This window comes from Camellia sinensis, chromosome 9 (assembly GCF_055761805.1).
Source record: "Camellia sinensis isolate YWXY chromosome 9, ASM5576180v1, whole genome shotgun sequence".
In the NCBI taxonomy this organism is placed as follows: domain Eukaryota; kingdom Viridiplantae; phylum Streptophyta; class Magnoliopsida; order Ericales; family Theaceae; genus Camellia; species Camellia sinensis.
The window spans coordinates 61,822,900-61,844,454 of NC_138969.1; the positions used below are offsets into that span (position 1 = coordinate 61,822,900).

The 21,555-nt window shown below is 32.6% G+C and overlaps 2 protein-coding genes across 2 annotated transcripts; both read left to right on the plus strand.

Moving 5' to 3' along the window:
* Positions 1-942: 942 nt before the first annotated feature.
* Positions 943-1,377, plus strand: LOC145799469 (uncharacterized). The gene has a single exon (XM_082889057.1). The coding sequence runs from the start codon at positions 943-945 to the stop codon at positions 1,375-1,377; it is 435 nt and encodes a 144-aa protein (XP_082745183.1).
* A 5,302-nt stretch (positions 1,378-6,679) lies between these two features.
* Positions 6,680-18,773, plus strand: TDP1 (tyrosyl-DNA phosphodiesterase-like protein). The gene is made up of 16 exons (XM_028268507.2): positions 6,680-6,956; positions 7,063-7,242; positions 7,878-8,156; positions 8,393-8,557; positions 9,780-9,840; positions 11,245-11,321; positions 11,415-11,672; positions 13,950-14,039; positions 15,933-16,067; positions 16,960-17,109; positions 17,466-17,569; positions 17,792-17,845; positions 17,954-18,044; positions 18,250-18,327; positions 18,432-18,582; positions 18,666-18,773. The coding sequence occupies exons 1-16, from the start codon at positions 6,936-6,938 to the stop codon at positions 18,755-18,757; spliced, it is 1,986 nt and encodes a 661-aa protein (XP_028124308.2). The 5' UTR covers positions 6,680-6,935; the 3' UTR covers positions 18,758-18,773.
* The last annotated feature ends 2,782 nt before the right edge of the window (positions 18,774-21,555 follow it).

A 21,555-nucleotide genomic window follows, 5' to 3' on the forward strand; every position in this document is an offset into this window, starting at 1 on the left:
TCCTAGATCCATCTTCCTCCGTCGTCCAAACCACACCATCGGCCACACCCTAGGTCACCACCCAAAACCCTTCACCTTCCTAGATCCATCGTCAATCACCACCATGAACCACCCACTCCCTTTCACGAACCTCACTGCCGCAAGTCCAAACCCCTTTTCTGCTGCTACAAATTGCGGGTCATTGCATCGGAGAGAGAAGCAAGAATGGTAGGGAAACATCGGAGAGAGAAGCGAGAATGGTAGGGAAAGAGAGCGTCATTGGAAGTTTGATGTCGGTGGTGGATGGCGTCAGCAAGAGGGTAGAAGAAAGAGATGGGAGTTTTGAGAGAGAGAGAGAGAGAGAGAGGAGCGTGAGTTGAGATTTGGATGTGAGAGATTGAGAGGAGCGCAGGTTTCAAATGGCGCCAGCTAATTCGGGGCAATTGGGGCCTCCTTTTTGTGTGGGATTAAACATTTATCCATAGGAAAGAGTAGGGTTGCCCTTAATTTGAGATTTGTATGATTGCTTTGACATGAAGATGGAACAATGTGAAAATGGGGCAGACTCTGCAATTCATGCTATTTTATAACATAATTTTCAAATTTGAGTAGTTTTGAATTTATTTTTTTGACTTATTCCTTTTGAGCAAACTATACTCCTGTATTCCGTTGTGTTCGTGGCTTCCTCCGGACAGAATGATTTGGCATTACTCCAGGTGTGGCGTTTTCACTGTTAAATCTGCTTATGATCTGGGCCTTTCATCAACAAATTTGGAGCTGCAAGCGAGTAGGTCTGATGGTGGCAAGGGTTTGGCTAGTTTTTGGAAAGCTTGTAGAAATTGAATATCCCGCCTAAAGTGAAAATATTTGCATGGAATGTGTCTTAACATCCTCCCAGTGAAGGCAAAGTTGATCTAGAAAAAAATCCCAATTTCCGGTGAATGTGAAGTGTGTGCGAATCAGATGGAGACAACAAGGCACTGCCTGTTTGAATGTGAATTTGCTAAGGAGGTGTGGTCGGCAGTGGGTTTGAGCAATCTTTGGGCGTGTGGGAGGAATTGTGGAATACTTGATTGGGTTTGGCGCTTGCTTATTCATAATGGGGCTGAGGTTTTGGGTTTGGTTTTTGCAATCTGTTGGAGGATATGGCTCAATAGAAATCAGTGGGTATTTGGGAGTAAGTATAAATCGGCAAGTCAGGCTGCAGCATTGGCTAGATGTAGTCTGGATGAGTTTATTTTTGTGAGAAGTCAAGTGCACATTGTTGAACAACCTTGTTTGGTGGAGCAATGGTCTTCCCCTCCTATTGCCAGCTGCTATATGGTAAATTGCGACGGTGCAACATTCAAAAGTGATGGCTTTTCTGGTATTGGTGTTGTGGTGCGTAATGAGAGATGATCGGTGATGGCTTCGTTGTTTGAGAAAAATCCCATTGATGTTAGATATAGATTGCTTGGAGGTGTGGCAGCTCTTCGTGGTGTATTTTTGCACAAGAATTGGGGCTCACTTCGATCCAATAGGAAGGGGATTGTATTGATGTGATAAGAGCTATTGGTGGAGTCGAGTCTGAGTGATCTCCCTATGGGCATTTTGTGGCTAGTATTCGGCAAGTGATGGATTCTTTTCAGATGCACCAGGTTTCGCATGTTTGTAATCAGGGAAATCATGTAGCGCATTGTTTAGCTCGAATGACAATTTGGTTTGAAGGGGTGAGAGTTTGGATGGAAGATGTTCCTTCTTCGATTCAATATCTTGTTCAGTTGGAGGCTTTGCTTGAGAGTTCTTAGTTTGTGTATTCCTCTATCTAAAAAAAAAAAAAATATAGAAATTACGATACTCAACCTCCTTGATCTACTAATTTTTTTAGAAAATTATAAATACACCTTAGATTTGTTAAAATTATAAATTCTCCTTTCACGTTTTGAAAATTACAAGCATCTCTTTGTCAGAATTTTATTTATTTTATTTTTTTGTAACTAACCTAACAGAAAAAATAAAATTATCCAAATATATTCTATATCAAAACGAAATTATCAAACTACCTTCATTTTCATCCATAACCACTAAATCTTTCTCTTTACACCACTACAATATTTTCTAACTCTGACATACAAAATATTTGTAGATAGTAATGACAGTGATGCTGATCAAGAGTGTGAAAAGATGGTGCGATGGTTGAGCAAAATAGTATTACTAGTACAAAAAAAAAAATGAGAAATAAAGAAAAAGAGATATGTAAAAAGAAAAAATAAAATAAAATGTTTTGCCTTCATAAACGTGAATATAGATATTTTTAGAATTTTTTATATATTTTATGTTAATGATTGATTAACAGAAGAGGTCAATTGTGACGTGATTGAAAATTTTAAAAAGTAAAATGTAATTTCCTAAACGTGTGATAGAAATTTGTATTTTTAATAAATTTTTAAGAGGTGTATTTTAAATTTACTCTTTGCATTTTGGGATACAGAATTTGTTTGGGGGAATTAGAATAGGCACTCATGCCTTAAGTCAATTTCTGAATTTTTTTTTTTTGGTGATTAGACCCAAACTCTAATCTCTTTGGCCAAAAGGATAACTATCTGTTGAAATCAATATATGTGTTATCTGTTAAAATTCATTAAACTAATTATTTGTTGAAATATAACATGTCACTAATTCAACAACATATTTATTGAATATTACACATTTATTTATTTAACCACTACTATCTACTGTCGCTGACCGCCAGTAACTGCTGTCAGTGACTTTTTTGGTAACTTTTCTAGCTAATTTTTTGGCACCTGTGACTTTTTTTAGTGTGTCTTTGTCACTAAATAAAACTTTACCTTATATCTAAGGATGTAAATGAACAAAGCTATTTGTGAACAAATTAGACCTCGACTCAGTAAGTGCTCGTTCAAACTCAATTCGTTAAATTTTTTTCAAGTTTGAACTCGTTAAAATCTTAATAAATAAATTCAAACATACTAAAGTTCGGCTCATTAGGTTGGCTAATTAGTTGGGCTCGTTTAATATTAATCTAAATAATAAAATAAATATGTTATTTATATATTAAATAACGTAAAAATATGTATAAATAATAGAATAAATATGTTATTTATAAATTTAAATAATGGAAATGTAGATAATAGCTAAATTTATTTATATATAAATAATTGGTACGTATAAATAATACATTTATATAATAGTGGTGATAGATGTTATTATTTGATAAGATATTAATTTCTTTAGTATGTTTACATATATTGTATATATAATTATATAATAAATGTTTCAATTGTAACTTTAGTTTCATATGTAAGTATGAATTTATAATTCTTTTTTTTTTTTACTCGTTAAAGCTTGTGAACAAGTTCGAACTCGAGTTAGCTTAAGCCAACTAGGCTCGAGCTCGATTCGTTAAATTTTTGTTAAGCTCGAACTCGAACTCAAACTCATTAAAATCTTAATAAACAAGCCTAAACATACTAAAATTTGGCCCAGCTCATTTATAACTCATACTTATCTCTAATACCGTATACCCCACTTGAAATTGACTTTACACCAATTTTTTCAATTAAAATTCTGTGTAAATTTAAAAATAAGAGAGAGAGAGAGAAAAAAAATTATAAATCTAATCTCAGGAGAGTATAAGGTATTACGTCTAGTATATTTTTTATTAGTGAGAGGTCCACCCTTTACGAAGTAGTTTAGTGAGAAGTCCTTTCGTTACTTTTGAAGGACATTTTGTTTTTAATTTTATCCCTTAATTTACCTGTTGACTTTTTTTTGTTGACTTTTCATTGACTATCTATTTAAATTTATATCCATCTATTCAAATGTTGTTTCTATCTATTCAATTTTTTTTGTCTATCTGTTCAAATTCTTGTCTTATATTTTTTATTTGTTGAAATTCTTGTCCTATCTTTTCCTATCTGTTAAAATTTTTGTTCTAATTTTTTTATTTGTTGAAATTCAAACTTATTTTCTTCTATCTGTTGAATTTTGCAAACCTATTTTTTTCTATTTGTTTATTTTTTTTTATCTATGAAAAGAAATTATATATATTTTTTATCTATTGAAGTTTAAATCTTTGTGATTGAAATACATTAAACCTCTATCTGTTTAGATTTTGAACAGTTCTATCCTATCTGCAATATGTTTCATCATCATCATCATCAACAACAACAACAACTAGCCACAAAAAAAAGAAAAAGAAAAAAAGAGTAATATGTTGAGAGAAGATCGAATTAAGATCTATATCTAGCTTAAAATAACATCCAATTAGTATACATTAATTTGTATTTGGGACGAGAAAGATTGGATACATACCTAATATTTGGCATAGTGCACAAAGCGGTTGCTCCGTGACTTCAACCCATACCTAATATTTGGATACATAACTCAAGATTATTAGGCCAAGATTTTACCATTAAACCAATGGTAAAACTTGACTTACAGTGTATGAGATCAAGTAGATATTGAAGTGTTAGAAAAATCAACTGGATTCAACAAATCAACTCGAAATCACTTGTTCTGCAAACATTACAATGATTTTTGAGGGAATCAAAGCTCATTTAATAACTAAAACCAAATCAAATTAGAAAGATGAAGTAGAAATCATGTACAAATCCATAAGGTAAAAAATAGAAACGTGTATAAGAAAAATTATTTCTACATCAAAACAAATTCAAAACCTTAAACACTTGTTGAATATTAGAATTTCGATCAATGAGAAGATTCGTCGGGATTTGATGATACTGATGTTGTATTATATTCTGCAATCACATGAAAAATAAGTAATTGGAGAAAAAAATGCAAATATTTATGTAAGAACACCGCGTAGAGCTCTTTTGTCATGATCCGACTGTTATGATCATTGTCGAAGAAATCGAACACCTCGCGTAGCTCTGAGTTGTAAGCCGACGACTCAAATGTTGGTTTGGAGACTTGATTCAACCTCCATACCCAACTCGCCAAGGAGATCCGATTTGCCATCAGATGTAATGGAGAAGAAGTCACTATGATAGCGTTTGACGAGTAACAGGTGAAGATAGTGGTGCCGACGTAGATGACTGGACGCGTTGGAGCAATGACAGTGAAGGTAGCGGAGTGGTGGCTCAGCAACGAAGATAAAGACACAAGAGAAGAGAGAGAGAGAGAGAGAAAGATCTAAGAGCATCTCCAACGATGAATCATTTATTTCACCAAAATTGAGTAAAAACTTCATCTGATATCCAGCATTCCAACAGAGCATTTTTGGCTATTATCAATATATAGGTCGATCGAGCAAACAACCAGCCAGACGTCTGGTCGGCAAGAGCAATCCATTACTTTCAAGAGTATGCTTTGTTGTGAGAAGTTTTCTACTAATCAGATGATTAGGGGGACAACCGATCAGATGTTCGGCCGGTCGTCTGGTTCTACAAAATCAACGGTACCAAACAGTGAAATGTTGAACGCTTTCAGACATCCTCTCTTTAATGAAACATTTTTGATATTCTTAATTTGATACCGGTTTGATGAAACCGTTGGAGTTGAAAAATGACTTCTTTTTCATCAAATTCAAATTTGATGATAACTTTCATGCAGCGTTGGAGATGGCCTAATGAGAAGAGAGAAAGAGAGAGATCTAAAGACTGTTAAAAAGCTAAAAGTCAGTTTTTAAACTTATTTTGGGTCACATTATCTCTTACACTTTTTACACGTTTTTTTAAAATAAGTTAAAAAAAATTAAAAATTCAACTTTTAATCATCTTATCAAAATAGGCTTAAAAAGAAGAGAGAGATATGAGATATGAGATATGAGAGTGAGATACAATCAATGCGTGAAAGGGGTAGTTTGGTATCTTTATAGACATTTTGGGGTGTTTGTTTGGATTTTTTTAGTCAAGCTATAACTTCTAATTTTGGAAAATTTATTTTGGACTATTTGGTTAAATTTATTTCAAACAGTTTCTGATTTTAACAACTTATTTTAACTCCAAAAAACTAATTCTGAGAAGTTGCCCACCCCTTACTCTTGATTATCAGCTTCAGCTGTGCACATATTAATTTATGATTTTACTCTTAGATTTTTTTAAAAAAAAAAAGAAAAAGAAAAAGACCTAAATAGACTATAATTTTTTTTTAATGAGAAAACCTAGACAAATAGTGAATAATAAAAAATAAAAATTAATTGAAAAAGTTACTTCACAGCTTATTTAATAAACATTACTCAGCAATTTAAATTTATAATTCAACAGTTACACCAAAAAGATTAACAACTTCTAATTAAAGTTATAATTTATAATCTTTTAAACTATAATTTATAATATATTTTAACAGTTACACCTAATATGTGGACGGTTGCCAAAAGAAATTCAATTTTAAAATTTTGGCACAAGAACCAAAAAAAAAAAAAATTAGACACTATACTTTATCAATGTTAATAATTAAAAAGGAAAATTACAAACACTTCTCAAGATTTGGTAAAAATATAAATTCTCCTGAGATTTATGAAATTACATCCCGCCTCCTGAAGTTTATATTTTCATAATACATTGTTCCTTGAGGTTTTTATTTCCATACAAATTTTTCCTTAATTTTTTTTTAATTTATTATAAAAATTTGACCTTCACAGAACAATTTATGATTTCTCAAATCTCTAAAAAAAAAATTATATTTTTACCAAATCTCGCGAGCTGTTTATAATTTGCCCTAATTAAAATCATGAAATTAAAAAATTACACTGCAGCCCGTTACACAACTCCAGCGGAGTAGTTCCCATTCTCTCTCTCTCTCTCTCGTTGCGGAGGAGCTGCTTTCCAGTGTCATTTCTCTCCTCCATCTCTCCACCGGATCTCAAAACCAAAAAACAACACCCAACCCATTCGGTTGTTTCTAGGGTTCTCAAAACTCACCCCCTTCTGTCACTGGTCCTCTTGATCTTCAAGCACTCTTCGCTTTCTCATGCAATCATAATCATTTCTTCAATGGCCAACTCTCCTCCTCAGGTGTTCCTTTTCCCCCAACTCGTGTATTCTATTATACAATATATTAGCACTTCGCTTTTTTGTAATTATTATTCTTATTATTATTATTTTTTAATTGTATGTGAAGGTTGGGTTCTTGGTTCCTCTGAACAACAATTTAGAAGAAGACACTTCAATACCCAAATTATCAATTTCCCAAGGCTCTAACTTTGTGGGCCGCAATTCCATTCCACTCTCCGACAAGCGACTCAGCCGCAAACATCTCAACCTCGTCGCCTCTTCCGACTCTTCTGCTCATCTCATTATGGTATTCATTCCCTTATATCTATTCCCATATGTCTATATATATATATATATATATATATGTATATGTATTCAAATTTGAGTAAAAAGTTTATTTGATATGAGCCACTTCAATGGACAAACTCGAATTTTAAGCATAAATTATAAATTTGAGTAAAAGCTTAACCCTTTACCATTTGCTTCATCTAATTTGATTTCAAATTTGAGTGACAAAAGTTTGATTTGATATGAACTACTCCAATCTTTTTGAAAATTCCACTCTTATCCAAAATTTTTATTGAATTTGATGAAGGATAGTTCTTAATTTGATGAGCATTTGATGAAAGGATTGGAGATGATTTTTGAGTACTTTTTCATCAAAATGAAGGGTTGGCAGGCAGAGTGGTAAATTTGAGAACGCAAAAAAGTAATACTAAAAAAATTTGGTAAGTTTGGATCGAGTAGTGGGAGGGCGTTTTGAGTATTTGTTTACCCATATTTAAGTTTGATATTGGTTGAGTCAAGAATTGGAGTTGCTTTTACATATCTATATATACGGATACATACCCAGATTCTAGAATTTGTGTCAAATGAAATGTTTGAAATCATGTGATGATAAAATTTGATCACTTTTGGTTTATCTATTGAATGGTATTGTAGGAAGGAACAAACCCAATTGTTATAAGATCCCAGGACCAGAGGAGGAAAATTTTGTCTCGAGAAAGAGTGAAAATTAAACATGGTGACATTATTGAGTTGATACCAGGGCATTATTATTTCAAATATGTAACGTTGGCTCCCGAGAAAAACTCATCTTCACCCAGTGACAAGAGGAAAAGGACTCCAAAGGAAAGTAGTGAGCCTAGTGAAAGTGAGATGCAAAGTGTGAAGAGGAAGAAGCAAGTGTCTGATGATGAAGCTCTAGCAAGAAATTTGCAGGTATTATTGTCCAACACCAGTTCAATACATAAAAGTTACTTTAATTTTAAATTTTTTATTAAATGAAGGAAAATTCCAATAGAAGAATTGGGATAAAGTGTGCATTTACATAGATGAGATCACTAATCAAAGAGTAGTGGATTTACATGTGCAAAACTATTAATCAGCAATAGAATTCTTCCGTGGAATTTGTTCCCTGAATTGATCACTTTTTCTACCTTTCCTTTGCATGGAAGTCTGAGCTGTATGATGATAATCTAGCACGGGACAACTCTCTGGAGGCAATTCGTCATTTCAAGGTTCCTAATGAGAAATTACCTTCAACTTTCCGACTTATGCGAGTGAAAGGGCTTCCAGCATGGGCCAATACCTCTTCTGTTTCTATAGGGGATGTGATTGAGGTAGCAAATCTTCATTTCAGCATAATAAAGTTAAATTTTGCAGACATTGATTAAACTAGTTATATCATTGGCTCTCTTCTTAACAAAACATTTCCTCAATTGTGTGAAGGTCATCTAAGACATAGTTTTAAGTTTACCCCTAAATTTCTGAGCAGGTACCATTTGAGTGAGTACTTGACCAGCATTTGGGTTTAGTTAATATGTCCTGTGGGTGACTATTTATTAATGCAAAATATTGAAATGGCTTTCATAAACTGGCTGACAGATAAAATTCTCCGCTTAAAGACAGAAATGTGTATGTTCAGTGTGTATGAAGCACAGATACTTCAAGAAGGAAGTCGCATTTGTATCGGATACTGATACTCGTGGATATGTATCCGATACTTCCTAAACATATCTGATACTTGGTAGTATTGTTTATTTTTATTTTTTTTTAAAATTTTGAGAAGTATCAGATATTCTAAGTCATGTATCCAAACTATTATGAAATTAAGATCGTAATATTTCCTGCGTAGCTATAGAGTTGTTAACATAAATACAATAATAGTTTTCATTTCAATACTCAGTTTACTTGTTAGGGAATAAGAAAATAACATGATACTAAAATTGGATTTCAACAATTAAAAAAGCAAGAAACTTGCGTACAGCACATTAGTATGTAACACTTTTAGGTGTGAAAGGGAAAAGCACAAGGACAATATAAATAATTTAAACGTGATAGTGAAATGGAATTTTCACAGGTTGTATTAAAAAAAATAGTAAATTGACTACTATCTCATAAACTAATACCTAGATGCTAAAGTTGAGCTTGTGTATAATACAATATTAGGAACTATAATTTTTTTACGAACGTATCCTAGGCATACCCCCGTGTCTTATTTTTGTAAGTCTTGTCATATCGCCGTATCGTACTAGTATCCCATATCCCATATCCATATCCATGATTCATAGTTCAACGTGAACGAAATGAAAAGTTAATCTTAACTATTTCATAAAACTCCTGAGATGTAAATCCCTCAAAATTACTTGTGTCCTTGGAATTTGTTGGCTTGTAAGAAACTGTTCCATTTTGAGTACTAACTAGATATTACAGGGATAGTTTAATGTTGTTAATTTTCTCTTGGAAGGCCTTTTAAATTCTATTTTTGGTCCTGTATTGGTGGATATACAACTGATAGTTTTATTTATTGATAAATAGGTTTTTTGTTTATTTATTTGGTAGGGGAATGTTGTCATGGCTGTCCTTTCAAATTACATGGTGGACATGGATTGGTTGATTTCTGGTGAGCATGATTTATCATAGTTCTATCCTTTGTTTTTATTAATGGTCGCAACTTTGAATATTCTTGTACTTTCCTCTGGTATAAGTACTTCAAGTTTGAGATGATCATAGATTAAAATAAGCTTGTTGAGGTGTCAATCTTTTCACTTGCACGAGCTGAGTACACTGTAGCTTCTTTAATTTTTGTGTGTGTGTGGTTTAACTTGGGGTCATGCTGCTAACAAATATGATTTATAGTTTACAAGCATATGCTCTCAATCTGCTAAAACTTGTCTTCAACTTTTTATGCTCCTATTGCTTGTGCAAGCTTGCAGCTTATAAACTCTTGATAATTATTTGTCTGTTCAATTGAATATTTAGTGTGTGCATATATCATTGATTAACCACAGTTCATTTTATCATTGCTCTCAAATTCTGAGCCTTTTATGCAAGGATCAAAATTTTGTTTTGGTACATTGTTTTGGTTAGCTTGGAAATAGAAATGTTTCAGAAACATTTTGGAAACATAAGGAAAGTGGCAAAAGATTTTGAAAATTTATGAAAAATGTTTGGAAACAAAAACTAAAAAACCTACATAAATTATAAATATATATATTTTCAATAATTAAATAATTGAAATTGCTGAGGTCCATGAATGTTAAAGCTCATAAACAAATGGTTTAAAGACCTAGTTGGGGAGGGCTTTGTCCATTATAAATTACTAGTGACAATCTTTGATAAAGAAATATTTTGCAATAATAAAAAAAGAAGATACGTGATTTAATGAATGCTTATTTTATCTTTTATCTATCTCTCTTTTTTTTAGCTTTTCTGATTCTCTAATAAATTTAATATTTTTCTTTGATCTCAAATATTTTCTTTTGACAAAAAGAAGCAAATAGTAATGACCTTTGTTGGATATTACTGGTAGATTTCGAAACTACTTATTCTTTCAATATGTCTTGTAGTGTTTTGGCATGTTTCGGTGGAAACATTAGAATTTTGGTATTTCTCTAATGTTTCATTATGGTTTCCTAAGAAATAAAAGCATATCCCAATGGAAAAGAAATGAAATTTTGTTCCTTACTTTTATGTTATGGTATAATTGCATTCATTATGCCTTTTAAGGTTGCATGTCTGTTTTCAATATAATTTTTTTTAGATCTACTTGAAGTAGGATCTTGATCAATATTTATACACTTGCATGATATACACACACATACCCACATAAATATTTTTGGGGACTCCTTTAGATCTCATGAATATTTTGACCACTTTAGATGGTTATTCTTATTTTATGGTTATAGGTGTAGTTCTTATTGTTACCCCTTCCAGCAGTGGGGAATTTCATGTGTACGTTTTTCATGGACCTACCTATCCCATCCTCACCTTGTAATAGCAGATCATTTTGTCCTTTGTGGTGCAGCATGTCCAACACTTAAAAAGGTTCCTCATGTGTTGGTCATTCATGGAGAGAGTGATGGTACGCTGGAGCATATGAAGGTTTGACATGAGATTAAGTTATAATAATCTCCATTTATGCGCTTGAAGCCTTTAATTGGGTGGATGAACTTTAATTTTGTTAGATGTTTCTAGAGAAGCAAGCCAGCAAATTGGATTCTGCACAAACCCCCATTACCAATTTCGTATGGGACCCACCATTCAAAAGCCATGCTTCTTGTTTATCCTCGAGGAGTGAGAATTATTGTACATACAGCAAACTTGATTTATGTTGACTGGAACAACAAAAGCCAAGCTCTGTGGATGCAAGATTTCCCTTGGAAGGACGGAAATAATTCAAGCAAAGGATGCGGATTTGAAAGTGACCTGATTGATTATCTTAGTGCGTTGAAGGTACTATAACATTTGACATCATATTTGACTGCTGAAGTTTAGATGCTCACACAATTTTTTTTGATTTATCTAATGCTTTTTTGTTGTAGTAAGCACTAGGTCAGAATTTTGGTTACTATAATTTTTGTTATTGCTTTTTATTTTCTGCTTCTCTATTTAATTTTTAATCATTTTAAGAGGAAGTGATCTTTCTACTTATTGTGTGCATGATTTGATACATTTACTACTCTCTTTTTTTTATTATTATTTTTAAATCTTTATGTGTATTAGATAATTTTTTGCCCTTTAATGCGATCTCAAACGTTTCCATCATTTTTCTTGTGCCTACGTTATGATCTATCAAATTTTCTTCTGTTTGATAGGTTCCAGACTATTGTACTTTATCATTAATTACACATTTCTTTCTATTGTAGCATATCACCTCATTTCTGAATTTGTGAAACATTATCTACTGGATTGTTTTCAATGGAGTTTAGATTCTGTAATTTGACTATTTAATTACAAACAAATAGAACCCAAAGTCTTTGAATGATCTTGTCTGCATTGACATTTCTCCTTTTGGCATGCAACCCCTGCTGAAAGAAGTAGGTTTAGTACTCTGCTAAACTGTCGGAGAGTTAGATTTACTCACATTCAACTCTCTCTCTCTCTCTCTCTCTCTCTCTCTCTCCATATATATGCATGTGATATATATGCACCCAATTGGCTAATTCAGCCATGGTGTTTTGTGTTCAACTATTCTTTTTTCATTTTCAAATCTGTTTGTGACATTCAAATCTTCTTTTATTTTCATCAACTGAACCCAACCTTGGATGATTAGTTATGGATTTTTGTCATTCTTGAGGTGTAAATATGTGTGCAAACATTGGTGAATGTTAAGTTATGTACATGAGAGTATTAGTGTCATTGTACTTATTATCTTATTAATATAAATACAAGGGCTTAGTGAGGTAAGAAACCTATTTAGGTTTTGTGCCTCCTGTTCCAGCAAATCTCTCTCTCTCTCTCTCTCAACTATTATGCTACAGTTTTAACTGTGAACAATGGGCTCCTTCTACTTCTTTTGTTTAATATATATATATATATTTATTTATTAGTACCTCTTTTGTCTAATATACGTCTTCATTGCCTGTTCACACTGTTATTCTCGCTTTTAGTGCCTAAACTTCCTACCGCCTCTCCCAATGACCATCTCATTTTCCTTTTCTATGCTACAAGTAAAATGTAGTATGTTCGTTGGAGCTGTAATACAAATCCCTCATATCTTATTTTATGAAAGCGGTTCAGTTGTTTTCTGTGCCTCAATTAATGAACGTTAGCTTTCTGCAAGTGTGAGGGACCATTCCTTGATGCAGTGTTAAAAGCGCAATCTGTTAAGCATGAGATTGTGGATTCAAGTGTGATAGCAGCCACTTTATGCATATGATGCCAAAAGTTTGGTCTGTATCCAACCCTCCAGTTCAAGGAAATGTACATGGGAATGGGCTTGTTTAGTTCTCAGGAAATGTAAGAAGCAATCATTTGTTAGGAACTATGATAAGATTGAACAAGAATGTGGGAGGACGAGAAATTTTGACTGATATCATTTTTCCAAAGTCTAAAGTAAAAATTTATGTTGTGAAACTACATTTTAGCTATTTTACTTGGAAACATGTGGCTGTGAAATTAATTTATATTCTATTGTTTCATTAGAAGAGACACTGTTGTGTCATATAAAACATATTAGTTTACCTTCCCAAACTCTCTCTCTCTCTCTCTCTCTTAATGTGTGTGTGTTTTTGGTCCACAGGTGGGAGGAGGGGTTTCACTAATTAAATTTTTTTATTGCTGATGTTATTGCTGTGCTTATCTTACTCATAGACCATGTTTGTTTGGTGGGGTTATTTCTCCCACAAAATGGTGGGGTTATTTCTCCAGATTAGGTTCCCTCTTCCATCTAACGGTAAAAAATAATCCTCAAGATATTATTCCATGCTGTATCTTACTCCAACTAAATTTAGTACAATAATGCCATGGTATATATAATCCCATCCAATAATCCCAATTCCCATGGTATAAAAAAATGTGGAATCCATCATATTACTCATCTCCTTATCCCCTAATCACATTCCATCAAACAAATGTGGACTGCGAGTTAATCAGATTTACTATACCTGTGAGAACTGTGGGCACATAGTACCATACTTTCTTAGTGCGTATGTATAGATGTATTTTCTCAATTGATCATTTCAGCCATGTTCACAAGAGTACTATTGATGTTCTTTTAAATGTTTACAGTGGCCTGAATTTACTGCTAATATACCAGCTCTTGGCAACTTCAATATCAATTCAACCTTTTTCAAGAAGTTTGACTACAGCAGTGCAGCGGTATTTGTTTAGTCCCTTGATTTTTTTTTTTCGTCCCCTGAAATTGTATCGTGTTCTTTTTGGGACAATATGATAGTGAAGATAGGGCATTCTAACATATGCTACATGGCACACACCACCTCCTTTTCTAGCAATTTCTTACAAATTTTAAAAGATGATGTAGCTCTAGGCTTGCTGATGTTGCCTGAGAACACTGATGAATATCTCATTTTCAATGCTCATATGTGCATCATATTTACCTTCTCATTTTCCTTTCATCTTGGTATGGCAGGGAGCATTGGTTTCAGCCTTGGTAATGGTTGATTTTATTTGACACTAGTCAATATAAGGAATGTACAAGTAATGCATAAAAATTCTAAAAAGCAAAAAACAAGGAAGAAATATTGAAAAGGTTAACATTGGAACCGTAAAGTTGGTAGAATCAATCTTCTTTATACATAAGATTGTGCTTATTTAATTAGTCAATGCTATTCATTTGTTGTAGTCTGTAAAGTTTTGATTTTAATAAAATCAAAAGCATCATCTCTCCCTAAGAGGCACAAACACTTCTAAGCAGGTGTCTCCGTGTCATGTTTGAGATTGACACTCATCGGACACTTCTTAACATGTGTCAGACACATGTCCAAATGTGTCATATTATTTTTAACAAATTTCAGACCTAGACACTAAGGGAACACACATCTATCGCTTAGACACATGAAACACATTATAAGTTTGAACAAAATAACTTAGATGATACAATGATAAAAGAAAAAACAATAAAGATTTATACATGTTAATCCCTCTTCCTTTATACTTAAAAAATTAGTGTTGTGTTGCATTTTTCATTATCTTTAAAAGAAATATTCTTATATGTGACTAACAATAAATGTTTAAAACTATATATTGTGTCCCCCACTTGTCGCGTTCTACATTTTTTGAAAATTGATGTGTTGGCATGTCCGTGTTGTGTTTGTAAATTTGAAAATCAAGCTAGGAAAACGAAAACCTTTTTTATTTATTTATTAGTATTTGTTCTTCATGGCCATGTTGCATGTTCGCGTCTGTGCTTCTTGGATCTTTCCCTTCATGAATTTCAAAAACCTTAACCACAGATTAACACAAGAATTATGATAATTGTTTTTCCATTCTTTAGGATTTAGGTTAGTGATACTGTTGGATACAAATATTATCTGGGATAGTATATTTTGGCATGCTACATTAAAATAAATAAATAATAATGATAACAAACTAGGTAACTTATTTGCTGATGCATAATGGAATCTTAGATTTGCATTGTAATTTGTCATCATAAATCTGTTACTTCAGATAACTTATCTGAGACAGGGCTTCTGCTTAGCTGTGTTTGATTCTGCCAATTAAGATGTGTCCAGTAATACATCTTGGTATTGGCTTCTACTCATCACAATGTTTGGTATTTTAGCCAATCAATTATTCTTAATGCCTAAGAATTCAGATAAATGAACTCAAATAAGTGCTTTGTCCTTCTTTTTCTACAAATTCATTGCCATATCTAGTAGAATTACCATAGCTTATTGACTGGCTATGAAGCATGCTAGTGAATCACGAGGAATAGTGCTTGCCCAACTTTGTGCTGTACTCAGTTTTGTCTTCTTCTTTCTTGATTTCTGTTTTGTTGATAAGTACCATGCTCATCAATTCTATATTCACAATATTTCTGAAAACCCATGATATATGCGTTGGGGTCCCAAACTCAGTGAAGTATCTGAAATTGTGATGCTTTGCGTTATGGATTGTCTTCTTAAAACTGTGCCAGTCAATCTTATTTTTAGTTTGCTGATGAATAACAAAAATACTATTACAGCTGTGATCTTCTTAATACTGCACTTTCATTATGTATTTTCTGAAATCTGTTATTTACATAATTTGTAGGTTAGGTTAATTGGGTCTGTCCCTGGATATCATAAGGGTCCTAATTTGAAAAAGTGGGGACATATGAAGTTGCGTACCATTCTCCAGGAATGTATCTTTGACAAAAAGTTTCGCAAGTCTCCTCTTGTTTATCAGGTAGTGCCTGATCTCTCTCTTGAATTTGTACAGGATATTTGTCCAATTAATTATGCATACACGCTATGTTTTAATCCATCTCCCTTCTTTTAATTCATTGCAGATTTCATCTGACCATTCTGCGTACGTATACTAAACATAAATTCTAGGTATTTGAAAAGGAAACAATGAATGAAAGTAAGAAAATAATATACATGGGGAAGTTGAAAATCACAATCTCTTTCATCCGGTTCAAGGACTACAAGAATAGGACCATCTTGTATTTGCATCTAGACAAAGATTAGGCAGTCTTCCAATAAAAAGACTGCTTTGAAGGTAGTCCTTCAATCTTATGTGGTTTTAGGAATAGTCTTTCTATTTGGTGCTATTGTGTTGATATGTGAGACCGGTAAACTCACCTGAAATGTGCTTAGTGGAGTGTTCATTCCTGGCCACGTTAGGTAGCTGATAGCTGGTGTAAAACCCAGAAATATTACTTTGGGATGTAATTCTAGAAATGGAAATTGGTAGTCTAAATCTTGTCCGTAAGGCTGAGTTTGTTTAGGATGAAAGTGGTAGTGGTGAGGGAAAGAAAAAAATGGAACTTGTTATGAGTTTCTTTAGAATGAAAGGCGTGGAAATACAAGAAAGTTTTTTATGTAGAACTCATATTAGCATGGTAACTAAAATTTTAATTCCTTGCAAAGAACATAGAAAACACAAGAAAATCTATAAATTTATCCATGCAGGGGGTTACCTATAATTAAAATTCATTCTTATCAAATGCTTGCAAGGAAATATACTTTCCTTTCCATTATTTTCTTTCACTTACTTACTATCACTTTCACTTTCCATCATTTTTTCTTTCTAGTCAAACGGAGCCTAATGCTTTCATATTCGTACCTTGTTGCAGTTCTCTTCCCTTGGTTCATTGGATGAAAAGTGGATGTCTGAGCTAGCATCCTCAATGTCATCAGGAGTCTCAGAAGATAAAATGCCTCTGGGTTTAGGGGAGCCCCTAATAATATGGCCTACTGTGGAAGATGTCAGATGTTCATTAGAGGTAATATCAAGTAGATTCTAAATGTCTGCCAATTTTTACCTAGTATTTTTGCTAGTGTAATGTTATGATCTACAAAATCTTTTAGGCCTTGGCTTAACTTCATTACAGAACAGACTATCCCATCTTTTTTTTATCTTAAACTTCAGTTCACCAATTTATATAATTGAGAATTTGCATCCATAAGAAACATAAAGAAATTTGAATTAAAGTTCTCAGCGATTACTTGTTTTATTTATTATTTTCCTTGTGCATGTCAATATCTGGTTATTCTGTTGATGTTTAGCTGTCATGTATGCTGTCACTGAGCAAATTTTTTTTGTTAATTTTGGTCCACTGATTACCTGCTTATTCTCCAGGGTTATGCTGCTGGAAATGCGGTTCCGAGCCCACTAAAAAATGTGGAGAAAGAATTCTTAAAGAAGTATTGGGCAAAGTGGAAAGCAAGCCACACTGGTCGCTGGTAAATTCATTTCCTTAGTTCTGAAGTGTGGCAATTGTTATTGCTGTAAATCAAATAGAAAATGAAATTTGTTTGATCTACTTTTTTTATAAAGTATAATTCTATTGGTTTACAAGTGTAATGATATTGTGATAGAGCACTCTTGCTTCTTTTCAATATTTGCATTTTGCAATTGTCGTTAGTAATTATGCACTAATGCATATTAATGCTTCAATGTTTCAGTCGTGCAATGCCTCATATAAAGACATACACACGTTATAATGATCAAAACCTTGCGTAAGAGTCCATCTCAGACTTCTTACTAGTTGAAATTTGATGTTTTTGCCTCATTATTAGATCATTGTACCATGTCATGGAGATTGTTCTTCACTCCTCTCTTGACAGGTGGTTCTTGCTAACTTCAGCAAACCTAAGCAAAGCTGCCTGGGGGGCACTCCAGAAAAACAATTCTCAGCTGATGATCCGTTCTTACGAGGTTTTCGCTTCATAATTAATCTGCCTTGTCACGTCAAAAAATTAAACAAATCAATTTATGTGTGCAAACACATGGAAGTATCTCTGCCTCTACATTTTTGTTGAAATTTGATGAGTATATGGTCTATTCATTGTTAAATTTTCTTTCTGCTATTTCCATTATAAATTTGATTCATCTTTTGACACAACTTAAGTGATATTTTCAGCTTGGAGTGCTCTTTATACCTTCTTTGATCAAACATGATTGTGTGTTTTCTTGTACAGATGATGGGAATCCATCAGAGGTAACAGCTACATTTTGCTCCTGGTTATGCGTTTTTCCTGTCAATTTGTTTTCTGTTTCAATTAAAAAAAATGGTCCACAAATCTGTTATTCCTGGAGTTTCAGGGTAAATGCAGTAAATCATCAGAAAGTTCTGAAGCGAAGAGATCAAAGCTTGTGACCCTAGCATGGCAAGGAAGTAAGAACACTGATTCATCTGCAGTAATTCCATTGCCTGTGCCTTATGAACTTCCTCCAAAACCATACTCTTCTGAAGGTTAGCGTTGCTTCCCTGTTGATCCCCCACGTTTTTCTCAAGTTGCTTTTAGCTAACATTGATTTTGTTTCTATCGTATACAGATATCCCATGGTCGTGGGACCGGCGATATCACAAGAAGGATGTCCATGGTCAACTTTGGCCTAGACAAGTTCAGCTGTATACTTCCCAATGACACACGGGTTGAATCCGGATAAAAGAAGAAATGTCAAGTGCATATGCTTTCTTTGTCTAAATAATGGGTCAAATTGGGTTGAAGGGGGAGGGTTCATCTTTAGCCAACATGCTTTGACCAAATTTATTTGCTTTTTAATGTGAATATTTGAATGTTAAGATCACCGGATTTTACTTTTCTTTCTTTTTGACTTGTAAAATTTGGGTTTATGGGTGAGACTTGATTTTAATTTTTTAAATAGACCCAATCCGTACCAATCCATTGATTAGTTAAAATTCAAAAAATCTATTAAAATATAAAATTTAAATACAATAATTACGAGATGGATAAACTTGACTATCTCACTAATCACCTTGCGTGTATAGTACATCAAACCAATGTAATTTTGTGACATAAGAGGGTAAACATAACATTATAAATATTGTAGAATTATTGAGGCCTTCTTTTGAAAAGTAGGTTAAAAATTACTTGTTAACTTTTATTTTGGGTCGTATTATCTCCCATAGGTGGGGGATCTGTAATTTTATAGATCCACATTTACAAAAAATTTGAGACTTATAATATTTTTCCTTTAATAATCGAGGAATATCACACACCTCTTAAATATTTTATTATTCATTTCTTATATGACTTGTCACGATATTTAATGTCTGAATACACGTGGGAGTGAAATAAAAGATGAAAATAAATTGGATGGTAAATATATATTTATTGATGATGAATTTTATTAAGTTGTACTCTTAAGGTATATGTTCCAAAAAAAAAAAAAATGTACATTTTCTATCTAAAGAGCGAGTTTTGCTAACAAATATTTTTAAGACACAAGAAAAAATAATAAAAAAATATAACACAAAATACATTTTATGGGAATCAATAAATTTTTTTAACATTTTTATCTATGAGGGCATTGATTAATATTAGAATTGAGGTAAAAAAATTTTTGAAAATATTAAAATGTACATCAATTTTAATTAAAAAAAGCCAATTATGATATGAAAAACCTTTAAAATCTCTAAAAAAATCTCTTGATTTGATGCACAATCAATTATACACTCAATTATATAGGGTTCCACTATCTTATCACATCATTGTTGGTGAATTTAGGAGTCTAAATTATAGGTCTCTAACATTTTTCTTATGATATTTGTGAGTTTTGTTTATGACTCATTGTAGTATTATTTGTGACTTAATTATAGCTTATTCTAATATTGGTTATGATATTGTTATAAGTTGGGGCCTTTTGGGAAGTTGTCGAAAAAGCCAGCTTTTTGGCTTTTCAGCTTTTTTAGTCAAAAAATCAGCTTTTTTATTCAAAACAATTCAGTTTTTTGTCAAAAAAATCATTAAAAAAATCAAAAAGTCAAAAAATTAACTTTTTACTAACTTCCTAAAATACCACATTATTGTTGTTATTTTGGTTATAATCGAATAGATCATTAATTATAGCTTAAGTGATGTTTGATTATGATTCTTATATTATGTTGTGGTTTTGATTATGTCATGTGTATTTTTATTGTAATTTTGATTATAATTAAAGTCATCTTTAGTTATGTTTCAAAAGTATTTGAATATGATTTATGCTGTTACGACGGAAAATACGTGTATATTGTAATAGGAAAATTTTACTATGCACACTTTTTGAAACATGCATATCATATACATCTTTAGTTATTTAATTTTTTTTTTAATTATAACTCGTGAGATTTTTAATTATGGTTCATGTGATATTTAGTTGTGATTTTTTTTTTAAAATTATAACTAAAAAAATATAGACTAATATTATTTTTTTCTTTAAATATAAATATATATAGTATACACTTTTTGATGAAATGTAACATAATCTTTCCCATAAAACCATCTCCAATGGTTCACCAAAACTGATATCAAATTCAAATTTTGATGAAAAAGCTACTATTCACTACTCCAATGGTTGCACCAAATGAATATCAGATTGAGATTTCATCAAACAATTCATCAAACTGACGACGAAATACTGATTTTACCAAAACACTGTTGGTGACCGTTGGAGGGAGGACCCGGTCGACCAACCGGTTGTCCGGCCGGTTGACCAACCGGTCGACCGAATTCCTTTGAAATTGATAGGTTTAAACCGGTCAAAAAAGGTTCAAATAGGTAAAAAAAATATATATATATATATATATATATATATATTTTTGCTTTACGCCGGTCAACCAACCGGTCGACCCAAACATCTGCACTTTATTCATTTGATGAATCTCTGAGAATGGAAACTGCAAATATGAAGCTGGACATGTTTACATCATGACAATTGTTTAATCATACATTCATCTGAAGCTGGACATGTTTACATCATGACATCGTGACAAGCTGCAATTGTTTACAAATATGAATATGCAAATATGAATTTATGAAAGCTGAAATTGTATACATCATGACAACCCAATTGAAACAATTGGTGGGTTTTCATCATTTGAAACAATTTCAGAAATAGGTCGACTCACTAGCAAACATCTTTACAGAAAGCTGCAATTGTTTTATCATTGAAATATTCTAAAAAACATAGCGTTGAAACGTAGCGTTCAAAAAAAAAATATTTACGGTTACCGGTCAACCCACCGATCGACCAACCGGTTGACCCATGAGATTTGATACGGGATTTGATGCACTGTTGGAGCGAGTGATATCAAATTTGATGAAATAGATCATTTTTGACTCAGATTTGATAAAAAATCTAATTCACCGTTGGAGATGCTCGAATAACATTATCTTTAAAAAAAATATCTAAATTCAACCTAAAAAATTTTTATGGTGTTGTC

Bases quoted from the DNA above. Each gene is read 5' to 3' on its own strand.
- LOC145799469 (XM_082889057.1), top strand. From the start codon at position 943: ATGGAGACAACAAGGCACTGCCTGTTTGAATGTGAATTTGCTAAGGAG.
- TDP1 (XM_028268507.2), top strand. From the start codon at position 6,936: ATGGCCAACTCTCCTCCTCAG. The intron at 11,673-13,949 runs GTACTATAACAT...AAATGTTTACAG, and splicing joins ATTATCTTAGTGCGTTGAAG to TGGCCTGAATTTACTGCTAA. The intron at 18,583-18,665 runs GTTAGCGTTGCT...TATCGTATACAG, and splicing joins AAAACCATACTCTTCTGAAG to ATATCCCATGGTCGTGGGAC.